Here is a 21,697-nt window from a genome sequence, read left to right as displayed (position 1 = left end):
TAGAAGTATTTGTGATTTGCCACATGCTGTTGGCTGTTATTCTTGAAAAGTCCTGGTTTGGGAAACTGTTTGTTTGCTGCACAAATAGTATTTCTGTGCTGTTATTTTACTCCTGGATTACTTACAGAGGATCTGTTTCCTTGATTCCCTTCGGAGACAGTGATGCCATTAGCCAAGGAATGAAAATAACAATAACATGTTATTGTTTAGCATGTGTTTATGTAAATATCGTCTATTTATCAATACATGTTTGGAAAGAGTTTCTGATTTTTTGGCTGTTTTTTTTTTTTCATTTTTCTTTGTTTGATTCTTGAAACACATTATATTCTTCCCTGGGTATTTTGCAAATATGACCCTCCTTTAGCAGCTGGGACAGTTATAGTATAATATCTCTTTTGAAATGGCCAAACTGGATAAACTTGCGATGAGATTCTGAGTTGGACTGGATCAAGATAAAGAAACTGAAACACAGAAACACCATTTCATCCCATCAGCATTATTTCACAATCCTCTGGAGCTCAAATCCACTTATATCCAGTGACAATACATTCAAGACATGTTTGGAGCAAAATTCATAAAGTGTGCAGGACATCACATTGTATATAGTCATATCATTATGAAATAACCCTGAAATATGTATAGGTAAAGCGGTGTTTTGGAAACAATGGCCGCTTAAACTAGTGACTGTAATTGAGGATCTGTATGAGAAGGGGATTTTATGTCATAATCTGAATTGGTGAAAAATATAATATTGGGGGCGAAGGAAACTTTTGGAAGTGTCTGCAGATTAGACACTGTCAAGAACAAGTTTAATGCAGGTAATAACCCTGTTTATGTTGCAGTTGCAATGTTGAGCTCAGACTGCTTCTATGTGTTATATATCAATGCTTAGTGTAACTGCAGATACCTGTAATAACCTGAACACAATATGGCAGAAGGATTTGGGGATTAATATCCATGATAATGGGTATTCTTTTTTTGTTAGTATTGCAAGAATAAAGAAACAGCACTGCATTTAATACATTGACATAAAATGAAAAGAAAAGAGATCGAAAAAAAATACAGAGAAATAGCAATGGCACCTCAACCAGTAAGAAAAATATAATAACATCATAATTCTTAAGAAACTTGTTGTTCTTATTGTTATATGTGAGTTTAGGAGATTTTACAATAAGGGAGATGTCAGGGATAAAGACATCAAATCTAGGCAAAGTATTGAGAAATTTGTTTTTGTGAATAAAATATTTACAATGCAACAACACAAAGAAATTAGCATCAAGATCAATAGCATAGTCACTCCAAGAAAAAAAAAAAGAAATATATCTTTCAATGAAAAGTTTCATATTTTATATTATATTTTATAAAAGGAGAAAGATAACAACTCAAGTTCTCCCAAAGAGATTTAACCTGATTTTTATATAATGAATGAAGTAAAGTTTCTACCTCAACTTTGCAAAATACACATAATATGTCAGAAAGATCAACAAAAGTAGAGTTTGTTGGGTTATATATCTTGAAGATGTCTCTGAATAACCACATCAGTGTCGAGACCGACTCGAAAGGGAACAACAGAGCAGTGCATTCTGGGTAATGGCGGCTGTAAATTTGCCCTGCATGAAGATGACACTGTTTTCAGTCACAATCTTGATACAATCAGAGAAAAGCTTCACATATTTAAGAGGCTTCAGTTCTCCATCCCTGATCAATAGTTTTAGGCCTTTTTGCAAATGTTTCGATCAAGTGTAGTACTGTTTTAGAGAGCGTTTACTCTTGTTTTTGTAATTGTTTTTATTTAAAAATTGTTTTTACTATAATTATTATTAGTTTATTATCAAGTTTATCTTAGACTATGGGTTTGTATCAATGTTTACTGTAATCAGTAAAATCAGTGTCCTTCAGTGAACCTGCAATAATGCTAAAAAAGTGAATAAAGTCTGTAAGTCTGTTTACTCATTTTGAGGCTCCTTTAAACATTAACTGTCTATTTGTAATGTCAAGTTTCGTGTGCGGAAAAAAAAGCGGCAATTAAACTAAACTAAATTAGTCAATCTACATCTTGAAACATGATTTTCATGTGTATTTTTTTCTGCCAGCTGTTATTTTGTTCTTCCTCTTTTGGGGCGGGACTCAGAGAGAAAGAAGGAAGAAGAAGAAGGGCGGAGCAGTGAAAGTTTGCTGTTGTTCATTTTGGCAGATTTTCGACGATTTAGACCTTGTTTGCCTTTTATTTATGTTACAAAAATGGTTTAAAACTAAATAGAATATGTTAGTTCCGTATGTTAAGTATAATTTAGTTTCTATCGTCGCGCTTTAAAACTCAAGAGTTTCTCCGTTTCAACTCGTGGACTTCAAGCTCGAGCTTCTGTTTCCTTTTTCATCAGGACGCAAAATACAGAAGATCTTCGATCAAGACTGCAACCAGGTTAGTCTAGTATAACGGGTTACTAGTGTACAGTGCGCAATAACTGTGTATTTGAGATTTAATTTGCGAGGATTAATTAATGACGCACTGAAAATCTGACCAAAACGAAACCGAAACCAAGTAGGCTACACTTGATATTAGACTTTGTTTTGAATAGAAATAAGCGTGAGCTCGTGCTTAGGCTGTGATTAGTCTACACATCATTTTTTACTCAAAATGAGCCCTTTGTAGAGAAACTTGACAAAAAAAAAAATTTTTTTTTTTTTTTACGTGTGCCTGTTTTGTGTTATGTTATGCGTTCTAAAAACAGTGACAAACGATGCCATTTTTATCATGAAATTCAAACAATAAATGTTGTTTTGATGTGATTTAATGTGGCGCGTGACAGATCGCGGTATAGCAGATCTTCCTGTTTATTGCTGAATACAGATCTCTACTAATCAGACATTTTATAGCATTTAAAGAATCATACATGAACATGAGTCGAGTGCTCAACAACTCTTTGGAGTAGCCTACCCAGACAGCAAAATGTATTTGGGCCAGATTTGGGCCAGGTCTTCATTAGCATTTGGCGCAGATCCGCTAAACGGACCTGGGCCGGGGTCATTCTTTCCAACGGCCCAATACCGGAACAGGTTGGAATTACGGATCAGAGACAGATCTGGGCCAGCACTGGCCCAGTACAGTTATTAATGCCATGACATGTGGTGCAGATCTGGCCCAGATCCGTGACTCATATTTTACATCTGGGGCTCATCTGGCCCTGGTCTGTGATTCATATTTGGGCTATCAGACAATTAAGGCACAAACACCCAGACAATTTGTAATTTTCAAAAAACTTTTTTTATTTTAATCACATTTATTGCTCATTAGTTGGGTGTGACCGGGCACGGTGGCCACCCCCACGGTCGCATGCCAGATTAAACCACCTGATGTTATACTGGTTTATCTCGGTGTCTGTGGCTTTGTCAGACATGCGATTCTTCCTCACTGCTCCAGTAAGACGTACAAAAAGGACAACAAAGCAAAGAAACAAAGAGTAAATATTAGATCCAATATTCAAAGATTCTTTATTACATGACATTATTGTACAATGCTTGCACAAATAAATAATAATAAATGTGACTAAAGTGGTGTAGAATGAGTAGTATTAAGGTAAAAGAGTATCAGCACTAAAGAGCACGTAGATGTGAATTTGAAAACTTGTACAATAAATATTCATACTTGTACGTGAACATTTACACTCACAGCTCCAATGTGAAAACCTGTCAAATTAAAATCTCTAGTTGAATGTTGAAATTTGCACTCGCAGACAAAAGTCACAAACCTGTATTCTGAATTTTAAGCTGCAGACAAGCAGTCACAAATGTGTAAAATGCCATTCACAGAAATATGACACGCACAAACTTGTAATATATATTTGCATTTAATCGCAATACAACCTCAATTAGGCACTTGCAACTTCTCAAATCTGCCACTGCAATTTCAAATTTCGCGCCTTGAATTTTGCTACTCTTTTCGTGCAAGTTGCAAAACTAACTTGTGCACTTGCAACTCAGTGCCAGTAAGAGAGAAAGGGGGACGCTCTGAAATGCTAACATGACTTAATGCATTAGACTGATATTTAAAGAAATAAATGATATTATCAAACTCAGTAAACACCATACTAATAATGCAATCAACAGAAAAGCCGATGAGCACAGAATATGACTAAATATGACCAAATTTGTGTTCAGAGCAAATAAACCTGCTGCCCTTGTTTTATTAATAATTTATAACGAATCGTGTTTTATTTTTTATAACTGTTGGTCCATTAAGCCTCATTAAGCGTTTTCTATGGGAGGGAGAGTAAAGTGAGTGGCATCTATATATAATACTTACGAGCCATAATAGCATTGGTTGGTTATGATGTTTTTGGTATCTCTTCCACCAATGAAGGCCAGCATTCCCACCTGTGGAAACAAGAGACTAAATTAGTGAGAAGTAAAAGATTGATAAATGATAGAGAGGTATGGGCAACATATTCATGGACAGTTTATTTTGATTTACAGGATAACAAAAGTAGATATCCATAAATCCCTCTGTAATTATTTCTCCATCTAATATGTGAACACAATGAAAAAATAATTTTGAACCTAATGAGAGAAAATGTTTTTGCCTGCCGTGTCTAGATCGCCTTAAGAGGATTTAGCATTTCAAATTTATGCATTAAATTATTATTAGTATGACTGTATTATTATTATTATTGTTGTTGTTATTATTATTATTAGGGAAGGCCTACTTTTATTGTTAAATTGATAGGCTATTATTATTATTAATATGCCACGCAATAATTTAACTGCGCATCACCGCATAGACACGCTGGGGGTATAATAATATTATATAGGAGCTTGCTTGGGCTGAAAATTATCTAAAAACATTTAACGTTAGATCGATTATACAATGAATTATAGGCCTATAATTAAAGTTATTAACAGCCAATAAATAGTATGTACGAACACTGCAATAATCAGTCATCAATGGAAATTAAAAACCGCTTTAGGCTATTTCACAAACAGCTTGTTTAACAAATTAATAAAAGAGGCACATCGCAGTGGCTTAGAAGACGTGGGTAACGTTAATATGGTTTATCCATTTTGCAACACGAACTGGAGGTAAGCAACAGTAATTTGCAGGTAGTTTGATAGCTAACATATCGACATATCACATATATGTCGCACTCTACAGCCGGTATAATACAGTGAGAATTGACATGATACTGACGTCGAACTAGTTTAATGTATTTGGACGTGGGAAGTCATTAATCTGTTATTGTTGCAGTTGCTAGCAGCGGTCACCGCTGGTAACGTTAGTGGGTAGGCTAACGTTATACGATTTAGCAGATAACACACAATGGACACGATATTCAGCAATTTTGTAGAATAATAAGCAAATATCACCCATTCAGCCTTAAAGCATATGTTCACATTAGTTGTGGTCGATGTTTAAAATAACCTATACTACCAGCTAACCGCCTGCTACTACCCAGCTTATCTGACACGTCTCAGGTTGTAAGAATGTCAGTGTAAACGTTTGTAAACTTTTATTTTTAATATGATTATGTAACAGACTAATATGAAATCAACACCAGTTTACTTTTATAATGTACTTACTAAAGTATACGTGTATAATGCACTTACCAATTAGCAGAGACGGTGCAGCCTGCACTCTTCCACTCTTGTCAGCGGGTTTATGTGGGCTGGCGCCCGCGCGTCCGGTCTGCGCAGCTCGCGCGGCTCCGGTCCACAACCGGCAGGCGGACTCAATTCAGTTGTGGCGCGTATGGTCTGCGCAGCTCGCACGGATCCGGTCCAAACCCGCCAGGCGGACTCAATTCAGTCGTGGCGCGAATGGTCTGCCCCGGATCGGCGCCGCACCCGCCGGACGGACTGTCACAGTCGAAGCTACAGACAAGTCTGGCGCAGAGTTGGTGCAGATCTGCATATTGAGTGCGACTGCTGCGCGAATCTACTGATTCGAAAACGGACCTGGCACAGATGTAAATGCTGTCTGGGTATACACATATGATTTATCATTAGAAAGCCCAGACTTTGATTTGGTTTGAAACTTGTTTGATTTCGGTGATTGTTAATATTACAATTTATTTACCCAGATATTACTGACGCGTTCCACAGAGATGTGTGATTCTGTTGAGGCTAAAGTGTGTCATTATATGGCCATGTGAAACTATGGGGTAATTTTTTTGCCTTTAACTTTTCAAGAAACGAATGTGGACACTGAATAAAATGTCTCTGAAACCGGAAAAAATAAATCGCAGGCAAAATTCACGTCACACGTGTTTCGTGTTACATGTGACTGTACGTGTAAATTTGCCAGAGTTAGCCTACTTCCTGTGTTTTTACAACTGAGGTCGTGTTTGGATGAACACAGACACGTATTGTTAACTTTTTTTATGTAGTCCAGTGACTTTCATCAGGGGCGTGGTAGCGGGGAAAAAGGGTACAGTACCCAGGGCCCGAGGCAGGGGCCTTAGAAGTCGCCGAGCTCAAGTCAAAAGTCCGTCCACCAAACCCAAATAAAATAACCCACCAAATAAAATGACATCTAAAACCTTTGTCACCTTTTAATAAGAACTTCTGTAGAAGTCTGACAGAAATAAAGTCAGTCTGGTTAGTAATAAGTGAAGCTGGTAATGCTGTTTGTGGAGATGTTTAATCCTCCTTTGCTGAGATCTTTTGCTAAGATTTAATGTCTTTTATCTTGATTTTGTCTTTTTTTCTGTTCTTCTTGTTCCTCTTTCCTTCAGTGATTCTGATTCTTAACAGCAGGTGTTTATCAGGGTCTCAATTAACTTAGAAAATTAACTGAATTATTCACTCAGTCAAGTGGACTAGATTTTTAACACAGCCTCTGAGTGTCGACTTTGAGAGCTGTTAATTCACAGTATATTCCTGTAGGCTACTTTCTCGAAAACGACAAATATCACCCCGAATGCATTTTTTTTCTACGGTATATTGCTGTTTTAATGGAAAACAGCATGATACTGTAAGATTTGGTTGTTTTTTTACAGCAATTTTTTCAGTGTTGGTAATGTGCAGTTGTCTAATGTCTCTCCATCTCAAATTATCTGTCAACATAACCTGTGATGAATATTTCATGTTTGTTCGTTTTTTGGAAATACGTTAGCCGCCATCAGGGAACTACACTAACATTTTCCACTGGTGGCACTTGCGCTACTAACTTTTTCAGTTACTAGCGCAAAACATGATTTGGTCGCACAAATTATTTATATAGTAAGCCGCTCTGGATAATAATGACCAATAGTGAAACTGTATTGCATACAGATGTGCTTTTTATTTTACTCTCCATCTTTTAAAACACATGCCTTCTTGTTTTCTTTAAAAATGGTTGGGATAGATTTACTGCAATAGAAAATACAGTAGCCTACACAATAAAGTGCTAAATTAATTTCTTTTGGATTTCACCATGCTATGGTTGGCACAGATGGGCAGACTTCTGAACTCTTAAGGAAAAGTAAAATAAATATAATATGTCATTGTGAAGCTTCAATGATTCGTGTTTGAATTGTTTTGACGCAGTTACAAATTTGGACAGTCCTGCAATTGAAGGCCCACAGAATTTACAGTAGGGCTGCACGATATTGGTAAAAAAATGACATTGCGATATTTGATTTTTCTGCGATATATATTGCGATATAAAAACAATTTCACCAGATGACTTGAATAGCTCTACTTGGAAAGAATGAATCATTCTAGAATGACTCTTGAGTTCAGTGTTGGACAGATCAGTTGTTAACCATTCATTAAAGTGAATCGGTTCAAAGGAGTCAGTTCGCGAATCGGACGTGTCATTAACGGACCACGGCACACGTTGTGTGATTATCCAGGCAGTTTAGGACATCGCACAAGATTTGTCTCAACACAGAAAACATTTCATCACCAGATAGATTTTTTGTTTTGTTTATTGAAAGAGTGGTTTATGCCATCTGAATGTGTGGAAAGCTTTTCAGAGAAGATGAGGCAACGTTATTTTAGCACAATTCACAACCAGTGGTAGTTCAGAAAAAAAAAAACTTCGGTCTTCCGACCTTTTACCATCGTGTATTCTCAAAGATATTCAGTCAACTCAATTCATTATTATGAGCGAGGGAGGGAGAATGAGCGCGCGCGACTGGGGCTTTCACTCTCTCTGCTCGTTCTCTCAGTTAAACAAGCGCGAATCCGCGAAGCCAACTTGATGTGTTGAATGCTCAGAGCGCGTTATAAAACGTATTCTTAAAATACACATTTCTGTTTTAATAAATGCTCATAGTAAATCATAGCATATTGCCTAAAACATTAGGTAGGTACAAAAATAATCAAACGGTGATACATTTGCGACCCATTAAAAATTAGGGTCGCAATGGCATTTCAAAAGGTCGCATATGCGACCATTTTGGTCGCAGTGTAGTTCCCTGGCCGCCATAGTGTCTGTGTTAAGTTTGACTGGCCAATTCTCAATTCTCATGTAGATTCTTTGTAGATATTAGTTTGCTTAAATTTTTGAAATTTAGTAATTTCTGTAAACTAACTCAATAAAATCTGGGCGGCAGTGGCTCAGTGGTTCATGTAGGTTGTCTACAAACCAGAAGGTTGGTTGTTCAATCCCCGGTTCCACCTGACCAAGTGTCGAGGTGTCCATGAGCAAGACGCCTAACCCCAGCTGGATGGCACTATATAAACGCAGTCCATTTACCAACATCTTTTTTTTAGTTCTCTTAACTAATGTTTTCCAGTCCACATTACTTGATATACAGGAAGTTGAGTCAACTCGTGTTTTGAAGTGCAATAAACTTAACACTAAAAGTTGACTCAACTTAACTCAGTCAAAGCAACAAGATTACTTGACTTAGTTAAGTTGAGTCAACTAATCTTTTTTTACAGCGACCCCTCCAGCGTGCACATGCAAACGAGCACTCTTGGAACAAAGACCCATAAACCAAATTCTCCCGCTAGGAAACTCCACCTTTCTTATTGGTCGAGCAGATCCTGAGAGGTGGGACCTTTCTCACATCTCAAATAGCATCCTCAACAAGCCCTCCCTCTCTTGACTTCTCGTTCGCGGTCCTGTGCTGTCCTGCAGGGCCCCAGCAGGCCCCATCTATCTTTTATCTATCTTTTCCATAGATCCATTTCCTACCTCCGGTTTCATTCTGTCACTTTAACCATCTACCTATGAATGCATGAATGAATGTGTAATTGTTTGTATGTTAGTTATGTTTTCATGTTTTTGTTAATAAAACTTGTGCACAATATGTATTTGGTTCTGATTTTCTGCTTGCATACGAAGTTTACTATACGATTTAGATTGTGACTACATGCTCTTAATAGTACTGTACAGTAAGAAAGACATTTCCCTTCCCCGGAAATGAATATTTCTTAGAATTAATAAACAATTAATGCCGAGTGTTCACGGGACAAACAGGTGGGTTGATTGAAAAATGTATTTTACTACATTAAGTTAATTATATTAACTGATCCAAATATTCATAATCAATTATAACCAGTTATTATTGATTATTAATATTTCATAGAGCTAATTTGCTACATAAATGAGGCGTAGTTGTCTTGCGCTGGAGGCGGTCATATGCAAACGACTGGTACATCACTTCATACCATGGATTCACAACCTGCTGTATTTAGAGCTTAATTAAATAAATTGTTCGTTTATAATGGGGAGGACGTCTTAAGCTATGAAACTTGCAGGAAGTTTTAATGGTACAAAGACCTCTTATATACCAAAAGATCAAAGCAAATTTGGTTTCCCATGTCATGACCCCTTTAAAAAATATATACTACAATTGTGAATTCTACAATGTATCCATAAACTGTGTAACTTAACTTAACCGAAACTAACGCCGGTTTCACACTGCACGCGTTAGCAGAGCGTAAGCAGCAGAGTATTTTTTTGGGCACCCATGTTAACAGATTAGAGCATTCACACCGCACGCAGAGGCGGCGCGTCAGTGCAGAGCACACAGCAAAATCCCCAGTGTTAAATTAACACTGGTCAGTGTTTATATGAGTCCACACTCTTAGAGTGTTATAGTAACACTGAAACAGTGTTGAAGTTAATGAGATAATTAAGTGCTTAATTGGTTGATGATTGAGCATTATTGAAGACACTTGACGTTTACAAGTAGAGTCACTGAAGGAAAAAAATGGTAATTGGTATGTTACCATTATGGTGATCAGTGTTTGCTTTAGTTGGGCTCTTGACCCTTAAGTCATTAAGTTTAGATTTTGTTTGACTGCTGTACCTGAGTTATATCAGTCAGAAAGAGAAAAGGTGATCTGATTGTGTTGGTTGTGTATTAACATAATCATTTGACCTGAATCACTTAACTCATTTAAAGCCCAATTTCTGAATAAGATTTACTTTAGTAATTGTATCAGCCCTGTCTCTGTACAGCATACTATTTTTAACTTTTACAACACAATCCAAATAATTTATTCAAGTTGTTCACATATATTTTTTTTTGTTGACACAGACATCAAGAATCAGCCTGTGAATCTCAACAATGGTGGCAATTATAAAGCATGTTGCAGTGCATTCTGGGTGCCACCAATCAAAAGTCATTCATGTCTCCCATCATGCATTGCTGCATGAATAAATAATGAGCTTATGTTCAGAGGTAATATCTGTTTGTCACCATTGCTGAGATTCATACGCTAATTATTTATGTCTGTGTGTGCCTATCAGAAATACTTCTTAAGAAGTTTTTTTTTTTTGTAATTGATTTGATCCTTTGAAATTTAATTGAAAAAGCTATAAATGGTACGTTCAACATCGACAGTGCTGCTATAATCCATAAGGTAACCTTAACTCAGAAATTATGCTCTCAATGAGTTCAGTGATTAAGGTCAAACAATGATTATGTTAAAACACAACCAACACCATCAGAACTCATTTTTTTTGTTCATCTGGCTGTTATAACTGAATTACAGCAGCCAAACAAAATCTAAAGTTAATAATGTAAGGGTCAAGAGGTCAACTAAACTAAACACCAATCACCATAATGGTGACCATTTTACATTAATTTTCTCCTTCAGTGATTCTGCTTGTTAACATCAAGTGTCTTCAATAATACTCCATCATCACTCAATTAAGCACTTAATTATCTCATTCACTTCAACACTGGTTGTGTCACTATAAAACTCTGAGAGTGTGGACTCATATAAACACTGAGCAGTGTTAATTTAACACTGGGGATTTTGCTGTGCAGGAGCAGCAGTGCCGCGATAGTTTCGGCGCCCAGTCTATTTTTGCCACGCCGCTTACGCTGAATTAAAGTGACAATGCATTCATCATGGCCAAAATACACAGTTTTACCCAAAAATCACATTGATGATATCTATTGTGTTTTAAACAGTCAATCAAATGACCTTCATCAATTTAAAAAGAAAACAAATGTCCAAAAACAAACTTGTTGCCCGAACTACAAAAGCAAAGATGAACCAAACGTTATATAATATATTAATGAATAAAACTAGCTTCTTGACAAGTCTGTTCCCTTAAATGTATTTGAAATCATTATAAAGTACTCTCTCTATACACACGCCGCGGTTCAGCCGCGCGCGTCAAACGCTGCCAGTGTGAAAGCAAAACGCGCGTGTCCTGCTTCCGCTCACCGTACACACTGCTCCTGCGCTGCTTACGCTCTGCTGACGCGTGCAGTGTGAAACCGGCGTCAGGCGCGGCTTGAACCGCGCGGAAAACGCGTGCATGCTAGAAATAGAACCGACACCTATTTTTCACGCGACACGCAAGCGTGTTGGAAGCATTTCCAGGCAAAATAGAATAGGAAAAGATGTGTATATGTTATTTTGTACACGAATACATATTAATAAATTACATGTTGATGGTTAAAAGTGTAGGTTTTGACAAATTCAGATATAAATATAGGCCTAATTTAAAAATAAATAAATAGGACTAATTATCAATTTTCAAATATTGCACCTGTCAATACAGAACGAAATATTCTGTAGTCTATTTTGCTGTCAATACTGCTGACAGTGTCTTTATCAGTAGGCTTTATATGTATGCTTAACACGAAGTATACGGCTTCCACAACTCTCTCCCATATGTGGAACAAGGGTGATCCGTGTCAGCAGCGCTGCGTCAGACACGTTTCTGGTGTGCAAAGACACAGAAAACGCAACGCAGCTGACACGTAACAGAAACGCCACGCTCACGCCACGCAGCCAGTGTGTCATGGGCCTAATAGTCCAGTAGCGTAAGATTGTACTCCCCTTTCTTTAAAGGGTCGACAGCACTTCTGCTGAGTACACTTCCTGCCTGTTGGCAATGTAAACATTAGAGCTGGAGGCGCTCCCCTTATTAGGGTCCCTTTCAGAAAGCCCAGCCTCCACAGGCCCTGAAGCCCTGTGTAGAGCCAGGATTGGGTAGAGTTACTCCCCTCGTTTGAAAGGGTTAGTGCTATGCTGAGTTCTACTGTCCAGGATGCCCGTCTCTATGATCGGGCCTGTGAGTGATTACTGCCACTATCTGCAGTCCTCCCTATCGGTTAAGTGTGTGTGTATTAGGGATGGGCATGTTTAATCGACGATCGATTATTGATCATTAAGAATTTCGTCGATCACGTTAATTTGTTATCGATTATCATTAAACTAATGCTGCTGCGTATAGTGTGAGTGGAAAGTGAACGTGTTCCCCGGGCTGGTCAAGTTAGCGCGGAGGTACCTGTGCATCCCGGCAACGTCAGTCTCCTCAGAGCAGGTGTTTTCAGCGGCTGGACTGAAGCCTTGTTTACACTCGAGGCGTCCGCACGAGCGCGAAGGTTAGCGCGGCAAAAATGACGTCATTCGGCTATTCGGTGTTTCACAGGCGAGCGCGTCGAGTATAAACGCCTCGTCTGTTTGGGGAGGTGCGCGCGCAGTCTGCGGAGACTCGCGCTGCAGAGCCAGGCGAAAGTGTAAACGAGGCTTGACGGTCAAGTTGCGGTCGCGTCTGACCCCAGATCATGTCATCAACATGCTTATCTTTCTCAACAAAAATCAGTAGACTGGTGTAGAAGTTGTATGTGAGTTACTAGTTATTTTTTATGAGGCTTTGTTAAGTAGCCTAGCCTAATTGATTTTTACAGTAATCTCTCTCACCCTCTTTCTCGACTTCGTTCTTGGATAGTTTTGAGTTACATTTTGACAAAACCTGTCAGATCTAAGTATTATTATGTTTTTGGTTAAGTTATTGTTTAACGTGATTTTTTATTATTATTTATTATTTTGGAACAAACAAGGGTCTCTGTTTAAGAACGCCAACTCGCAGCTGCAGGTTCCGTTGCTTTCGAGCACCGCAGCACATATATATCTTCAAGTTTAGCCTAACCGAACGTCCAGTTTTACTGCCACAAGTTGATCATCTTGTAATAAAGATCTAATCGAGGAAAAACACGCTGTATTTTTGTATTTTCATTGCCTTTTTAATTTATAAAAAGTTAAATAAATAATGAATTTGAATAAAAAAATATTAATGATTAATCGATAGTCGATCGTTAATTCTCCCGACGATCGACTAAGAAAATTTAATCGAATGCCCATCCCTAGTTTGTATATATATATATACAAATATACATCGACGGATCATTTTATTGTATATCCAATTGTTTATATACAAATATTGTATGAATTTTTTATTTTTAGTAATAAGTATGTATTTGTAATGAATGATTTTGTGTTTTGCAGATAACTGATGAGTTGTGAAGGTCTTCTGTGAGCTGGAAACATGATGGAGGAAGATCCTGTGAGTTAAAACTTATGTTCATGAACCTTATATGAAGAAGTAAAACTATTAACATGCAATACTTTCATTTTAATACATATAATGTGATGATTTGATAGATTTTTTTATTGAATTTGTAATAAATGTAAAAAATAAGTTCTGTAACGAGTATGGCACCATATACCAAATGATTTGTTTGTTTATTTATTTATTTATTTATTTATGTTTGCCTTTGTGCAAAATGGAAAGACTATTTTAAATACTATATATAACATTACAAAAGTTTATAGATGAGAATATAACCTTTAAATGTAAAGGTAAAACACATCGTAAAGGGTTAGTTCACCCAAAAATGAAAATTGTCCCATACTCTTCTCACCCTCAAGCCACCCTAGGTGTTTATGACTTTCTTTTTTCAGCCAAACACAATCAGAGTTATATTAAAAAAATGCTCTTCCAAGCTTTATAATGGGAGTGAATGGTACTTTAGATTTTAAAGCCCAAAAAAATCCATCATTATAAAAGTAATGCATACAAAACAGGCTACAGAAAAGTCACAGCAAAAATACAAGCAAAAAAAGAATATTGTAGAGCATTTTTCATATAAAGGGCAATTGCAAACTGTGTGTAAAGCGTATAATGTGCTTGTAGTTCTACAGACTTGGTCTGGAGATTCGGTACATGTGTGAATGGTTTCACTGAGTGAGCCTCAAGTTCAACTTTTAGTTTTATCATATGCTGAACACTAAAGGGGCTCATTTAACAATATTTAATATGTGAATTTCATAGATGCATATTAAGAGGACGTATTTTTCCCCCCTAAAGATGCATCAGTATCACAAACTCTCTGATGCCAGTGACGACAGTGCTTATAGTGAATCCTCAGATAAGAGCTCTGAACTACCTCCTTCATTCAGTAAGTACATTTCATGATGCATCAACATCAGTTTTGTGTTAGCAGCTTTAAACATCAAATCACCCTCAGAAAATGAAAATTTGTGTTTGTACCAAAGCTATTTGAAAACAATCATGTTTAAATGGAAATGAATATTAAATTTGGTCCTGTATATGTGTATATAATATCAATTGATCCATAAAATTCCAGTGCTAAAATTCTTCGATGCATCGCGATTCTCTCAAGCTTAATATTTTTCTTCAAAATGATTTATAATTTGTCGGAATCCGACCAAAAATAACAGCGCTACACATATTTGAAGTTCATAGAGTTAGCAAAGTCAGTTTTGCGAGAAAAAATATATATATACCTTAAAATCCCTGGTAATTAGGGGTGGGTATCATTCAAAAATGTGCGATATCAATTTTATGCAATCCGTTTTAACAAGTTTACATTACATATTACCTAAAAATATTACCTAAAAAAAAAAAATATATATATATCAGTTTGTTGACTTTTTTTTACAGACTCAAAGACTCACATAGACCACTGGGAGGGCAGAATATAAGCCTCACGCTCAAGCGCACATAAAGCTCGCCTCAAAGCACTGGCAAAAGTAATCTAATGATTATGAATGTCCGGGGAAAAACTGGCCCTTATCTGAGCCACAAAATCTGTGTCTCATATATTCACTATATTATTCATATATTCAGCATAATCACTGAAGGAAAGAAGAGAACAGAAACTGAATTCAGACACAGTCTTAGATGAAATCACCTGAAGATAAAAGAAGACATTAAATCTGAAGATCTCAGCAGAGGAGGATTAAACAACTCCACAAACAGTATTACCAGCTTCACTTATTACTAACCAGACTGACTTTATTACTGTCAGACGTCTACAATAGTCAGAGCCGATCCTCACCCCCCTGGGGCCCTAAGCTAAGTTAAGGGGCCCTCATACCTGACCCAAGAGTCATGTAAACCATTAGCCATTGCCACACAGTCACACCTGACACCCCAGTGCTCCCAATACAATCCCTCCTTTAACTACTAATGAAAATGTTGAAAATGATTGATCACAATAATGGTAACTTTAAACCACACATTATCAATTACACATCGTTATCTTTTAATTCTCAATAAGAGCTTCTGTAGACGTTCACCAGAAATAAAGTCAAACTGGTTAATAATAAGTGTAATACTCAGAACTAACTTTAAAGCGTTAGAGATCAGAAGTGCAGAAGATAACTGAGGCTTTAAATCTCATTTATAAAAGCTTTACAAGGCATAAATATTCCTCACTTTAGATGAGCTCACAAAAATAGTTAACTGATAACTGATAAATGTTTTATAACTACCTGAACTTACCATGAATTACTGTAGGAATATGCGTTTTAATAAAGCATTTATCAACACACTGATTAACTATTACTATGTCTAAATAATAAGATGTATAAATGTACATTTAAATAGTTTATTAATCATTTACTTACACTTTCTAAATGATCTTATGAACCACTGACAAAAACACATTATAGATATGCTTATAAATCAAGAATAAAGCATTTATTGATTTATTTATGAACTGATTATTAATGTCTATTAATGCTTAATAAATTATGAATTAACTATTTACTAATACTTAACTAATGATTCATAGTATACAGTTATTGCACATTGTAAAATTGGCATATACATATTTGTATTGTTAATTGTACAATTCTTTAGTCTAATCTACTTTACAGTATTTTAAAACACAGTTAACTCATTTCATCTGCAGAAACTTTAGTTAGTGTGTGTTGTTGCTGTTTGATCATAAAAAATATCTCCAATGTTACAAATCTGAAAGTCCACTCCAAAGGGAGATATTTTATTTAACAGAATTCACTTTCCAAGAACTACAACGAACGACTCGTTTGGACTACAACACGATTTTTTTAATAATCTCCGCCCACGCAATAATCAAAAACGGGGACCAGGACTGCAATGCTTCAGTCCAGGAGAAGAACACGAAACATTGATGATATTCTGCATGATGCTCTGTTTAACAGGCGGTGACTGTGTAGTTGCTGATCCAGTGAAAATATCTTTATTTAAAATATTTGTTTGTGGACTCTTTACTGTGAAAATAAATAAGTTGACAGTAATAATATGCTCACATTATTTTTGCGTTATAAATATTAGTTTATGAATGTAATGACAGTCGGTTTCTGCAAATGAAATGAGTTCAAGTTTTAGTTTTGCGCATGGTATCTTTACAGTAATATACCATAGATTACAATAAAGAACTGTAAAATTGACAGTCAATTCTGTTGCCAGCATTTTACCATTAATTTACAGGTCAAAGTTTTACAGTGCACTCAAAACAAATTTCAAATACTCTAATCCTAATAAAACATTTGATACATTTCAGGAAACTTGAACCTTGAATTGAAAAGAAACATTGAAGAACTAAAGTCAGAATTTGACAGAAATCATCAAACATTCACTGATAAAGTAAAGGAGCTGGATGACGCCACTGATCATCTTGAAGCTGTGCACAGGAACACTACGGTGGGCAGTTTGGTAGGATCATCTATTGGAGCAGCAGGAGGAGTCGCGACTATAGCAGGATTGTGTTTGGCCCCGTTCACATTAGGAGCTTCTTTAGCTCTCACTGTAGGTGCTGTTGCTGGAGTAACTGGAGGAGTAACAGGAGGAGCATCAAACATCACTAACACGGTCAAGCAGAAAACCCTGCGTCAGAACATTGAGAAGATCATCAATGATTTTAAGGCCACAATCAAACCAATGGTAAAGCTTATGGAGACAATTTATAACATCACAGAAGACATTGAATTGGAGAAGACATTAAATAAGCTCGACATTCAGAGATCAGCAAGAGGTGCTGTAGACATGTTAAAGATGGCAGGAGGAGCTGCTGTGGCTGATATTGGAATAACGTGTGCAGAGGCTGCCAAAGAAATCCGTGTGTATGTAAAGGCTGTCAAAGCTGCGCGTGGATCTGCATCGGCTGCCAGAGCTGTGCGTGCGACTGCAGAGACGGCCAAATCTCTCCGTACGACAGCAGCGTTCGCTGGCGCATTCTCCGCTGGGTTTCTTGTGCTTGATGTTTACTGTATTGTTCAAGATTCGAAAGAGCTCTCTGAAATGAATCAACCAGCAGGCAAGAGAAAAGAAGAAGAAATCTCATCAGAAACGCTGAAATTTATTCTTCAGACAAAAGAAGCATCTGATCAGTTTAAGAAGATTGTGAAAAAGATTGAAGATACCCTAGACACTTATTTATAACAATGCTGGGAAACAACACTTCCTCTCAAGCCTGTAAAGACACAGAGACGATGACCAAACATGTAAATAAAGATGAAACAATGCTTATTATTTTAACATTATGTGATTAGTATTGTTCTTGTGTTTCTGATTGTTTTCCATGTGGAATTTTGATTGGAAAAAGATGCCAATCAAAATAAAAGTATTATTTTAAAAACCAATATTAAACGTTTTTAGCTTTTTTGAGTTTATAGGTCCATTAGGAGAGAGAGAAACGTCATTTATAGAAGATCATATATATATTATGTCATTTGAGTTAACAGTTAGAATGGGTTTTTATTTGATTTTATATCTCCGTCTATCCAATATGTATATGTGACAATAATAATAATAATGTTTAAAAAATATGATAAAAAAGGGTTGACGGTTTGATACACCCTGACTCTTGAAATACAGTATCTGACTGATATTATTGACTGGTTCTTCATATTCCATATTCTTTAACATATTATTTCGTTGGATTATTCACTGCTAATTGATAGGTTTTTTCCTAGTGTTTTTGTTTTATTTGTAATTAATTTGTAATTTGTATTTCTGTTGTATTTGTAATTATTACTTTATATTGTGTCATTTAGACCTGTCATCATTCTGTTTAGTTTTGTTGATGGACTTTCAGTTTGTTTTCATTAGTCACATGTTTCCTTGTTCAGACTCCCGCCACTCTCTGTCTCCATAGCAACAGTCATTATTAGTTCATTGGTTTCAGCTGTTCGATTAATGATCCTCGTTTGTGTTTGCTATATAAGTGTATCACTCACATTCATTTTCTGTTCGGTTTATAGTGCATTTAGTGTGTGTTGCAGTTCCTGTCTGATTATTATTTTGTATTATCATCATTATTAAACTTCATTTCAGTTCAAACTGAGATCCTCATTGTGTTTGTGCCAGATAAATACTTGAGTTGAACAAAGCTGCCGCTGTGTGGGAGAAAAAGTAACAAGTTAGCAACAAATGCTGTATTTTCCATAAAATTATAACAATATTATTTTTTTTCAGGACACTTAGGCTAATATATTATATAAAATATAGCATACATTGTTTTCAAAGTATCAATTACGACTGTTGATATCAGTCCTGCAATGTGTTCAGTATCTTCAGTGTCTTGAGGATGTTCCTCCAGATGAAGCTCGAGAGCAGATCAGACGTCCTGAACTCATTTCTGCTCATAGTCTGTAAAGAAGACATTCGCTGTGTCCCAATTCAGAGACTGCATCCTTCGAAGGCCACTGATGTGCACTGAATTCTGGGGGTTTGAAGGAGTGTTTGATTCGGGACAGTCTTTGTCGCGCCGCTGTGACGCAATCGGCCTTCGAAGGATTCAGACTCTGTGTTGAGACGTAGCAACTGAGAACTTCTCAATTCTCTGATCGATGTTTCCTCGTCTCCTCGCTCCTCGTCCTCCTGCCTGAGACCCGGAAACTGATTAAACTCCAACATCTTGAAGGACAACCGTGAGGAACGAGGAGTGGGGAGTGAAGACGCTTCCAGATGATGTTTCCTCACATCCTGAGGGAGCGGAGCTGAGGCGCGAGGAAATGAATCGAGAATGCACAGAAAAGACATAAGAAACTAGAAATTGACTTGTATATACACAGCTTTATCTACTAGTGAAGGTTTGAAACAGTGTGTGCTTGTGTGACCGTCTGTGTCATTGCAACTGAATGCCAGTTTCCTAAACAGAGTTTAGAGAGATAATTCATGGCTGAATGACTGGTGCATTGCTAGAGTTTTCTGTTTTATTAGTTGTATTTAGTGTGAGTTTGTTTTCTTTAAATTGAAACTCATTGTTTTTGTGCCAGATAAGTATTTAATACACATAAAGCTAGGTAAATATTTCCATCTGCTGGGCACAGAGTGAAGTGTGAGACATTACAGGACGTTAGTAACTGATTAATCTAATGATGTAACGTTTTATTAAGGGAGTGAACATTTGTGATACTTTATTGGGATATTGCTCTTTTTGAGCATCAGCAAAGATGAAAACTTATTCTGATGTTCAACCACATGCTAAATAAATAGATAATTTACTATAAAATATTACATTTTGCATCGACTTGCTAATCATGTGACCATTTCTCGACATCAGAGAACCATGACTTTTATTAAAATAATAATTTAAAATTTCGGGCAGTAATTCAAACAAACATTTTAGGTCAAAGGGGTTTGGATGACAAAAAAGGGGATTCCTGTATGTTCTGCACAATCTTCTTGTTACACGGAGATATACAGTAATTATACTATGTACATTTAAAAGCACATTTGAAAAAAAAAAGTAACACCCACAAAGACGTGGAGAAACATTAGAAGATATTTGGCCAAAAAACACTTCAAACTTTAAAGCGTCATTATATAGTGAAATGTTCTGCTGTGATGGAAGGAACTTAATGTTGCTACATTAAAAATATCTGAAATTTATGTTAAACAATGTTAATCTTTTCTTGAATTAGTGTACTAATGTTTAACAAAAGATAAGAGATAAGAAGCCTAAAACAGGACAGTGATGAGACAGACACACGTACACCCCTATAGAGAACGAACAGATGAAATCTGTCATACGAGACTCAAGTCTGTCCTGATGAGGGAAAAAGCAGAAATGAACAAGAAAATACTAAGAGTGAAAGGTATTGGAGTGCAAGTGCCACAAATAACTCAATAAAACTTTTTATTTTAAAAAGAATAATTTCTCAAAGAAAATGACAATATATTATGACTGAGATGTGGTATAAACTATTTTAAAAGATCGATAAAATCTATACTGTACTTCTGTCAAACCATGTGCAAAGATTGCAAAGCAAAGATTGTTTTGTCTGAACAAAATGTTTTTAGTCTTTCAGCTCATCGAGACTAGCAACATATTTATATAGTTCATTGATAATGAGAACATGCATGGCTGTTCTGGAGGAATGACTGGTTGATGGTTTGTGGATATGTGGAAATCTGATGAAAACTGTAGAAAAGGTCACTCTTACAGATCAGTCACGACATTTGTTAATCACGCTACTGACTTTTGGAATAAATTTGCAACATGGTAAATAAATAATATTATATGAGCCAAGACTATTTTAAAAATAATAATGATTATATTTTAATCAAATAATAAATTTTCTGCAAATTTGAGGACCTGGATGTTGTTCACTTAGATATTACAGGGGAACTTGGCAACTATTTCAACTTAATAAAACCGTTTAGAACTCATTTGGATGGTTAAATAACCTGTTCTGGTGAGAATGGTGACTTTCCTCGCTCCCCCCAGCGTTCCCAGGCCAAAAAACAACCTTGCAACATGAGGATTAACGTCCCGGTAAATTGTAAATAGGAAGTCTCGTGAGAAGCGAGAACGAGCGAGAAACACAAACTGCTTTACGGCAATTCGACATAAACACACACGCCACCTTCAATGTGTGTGATGTATTACCCACCTCGGTAGACATATCTCCACACGATAAAGTTAATATCCGATAATAACAAGAGCACATGAGCAGCGGTAGAAAGGGGGAGGAGACGCCGCAAGTGAGTTTTTTTTTACGACAGTGTTGTGAAATATACGCCACACAGCTGTAGGGGGCGCTCGTGAGAAAACATGCGACAACAAAAGTGAAAATCAGCGAAGAAAAAGCTAGAGTTGCCAAGTTCCCCTTTAATAAGACAAGCACTGGTGTGATTTGAAAAGGGCCATGTATTAAGTTTCTGAGTTATAAAATGTTGATTATATGGGTGAAATGACATGGGTATGTTGTTTTAAATCAT

The 21,697-nt window shown here is 36.5% G+C and overlaps 1 protein-coding gene across 1 annotated transcript; it reads left to right on the top strand.

The window, feature by feature from the left end:
* Positions 1-2,110: 2,110 nt before the first annotated feature.
* Positions 2,111-18,811, top strand: LOC143736519 (uncharacterized). Its single transcript, XM_077227219.1, has 4 exons — positions 2,111-2,422; positions 13,687-13,744; positions 14,549-14,639; positions 17,034-18,811. Exons 2-4 carry the CDS (start codon positions 13,727-13,729, stop codon positions 17,909-17,911), a joined length of 987 nt encoding a protein of 328 aa, XP_077083334.1. The 5' UTR covers positions 2,111-2,422; positions 13,687-13,726; the 3' UTR covers positions 17,912-18,811.
* The last annotated feature ends 2,886 nt before the right edge of the window (positions 18,812-21,697 follow it).

This window comes from Siphateles boraxobius, unplaced genomic scaffold (genome assembly GCF_051911475.1).
Source record: "Siphateles boraxobius isolate OS27281-9 unplaced genomic scaffold, OSU_SipBor_1 130, whole genome shotgun sequence".
Lineage (NCBI taxonomy): Eukaryota > Metazoa > Chordata > Actinopteri > Cypriniformes > Leuciscidae > Siphateles > Siphateles boraxobius.
This window is presented reverse-complemented; position numbering and strand designations above follow the sequence as displayed.

Excerpts from the sequence above, each read along its gene's own strand:
- LOC143736519 (XM_077227219.1), top strand. Across the intron at positions 14,640-17,033 it reads TGAACTACCTCCTTCATTCA|GAAACTTGAACCTTGAATTG; the intron begins GTAAGTACATTT and ends GATACATTTCAG.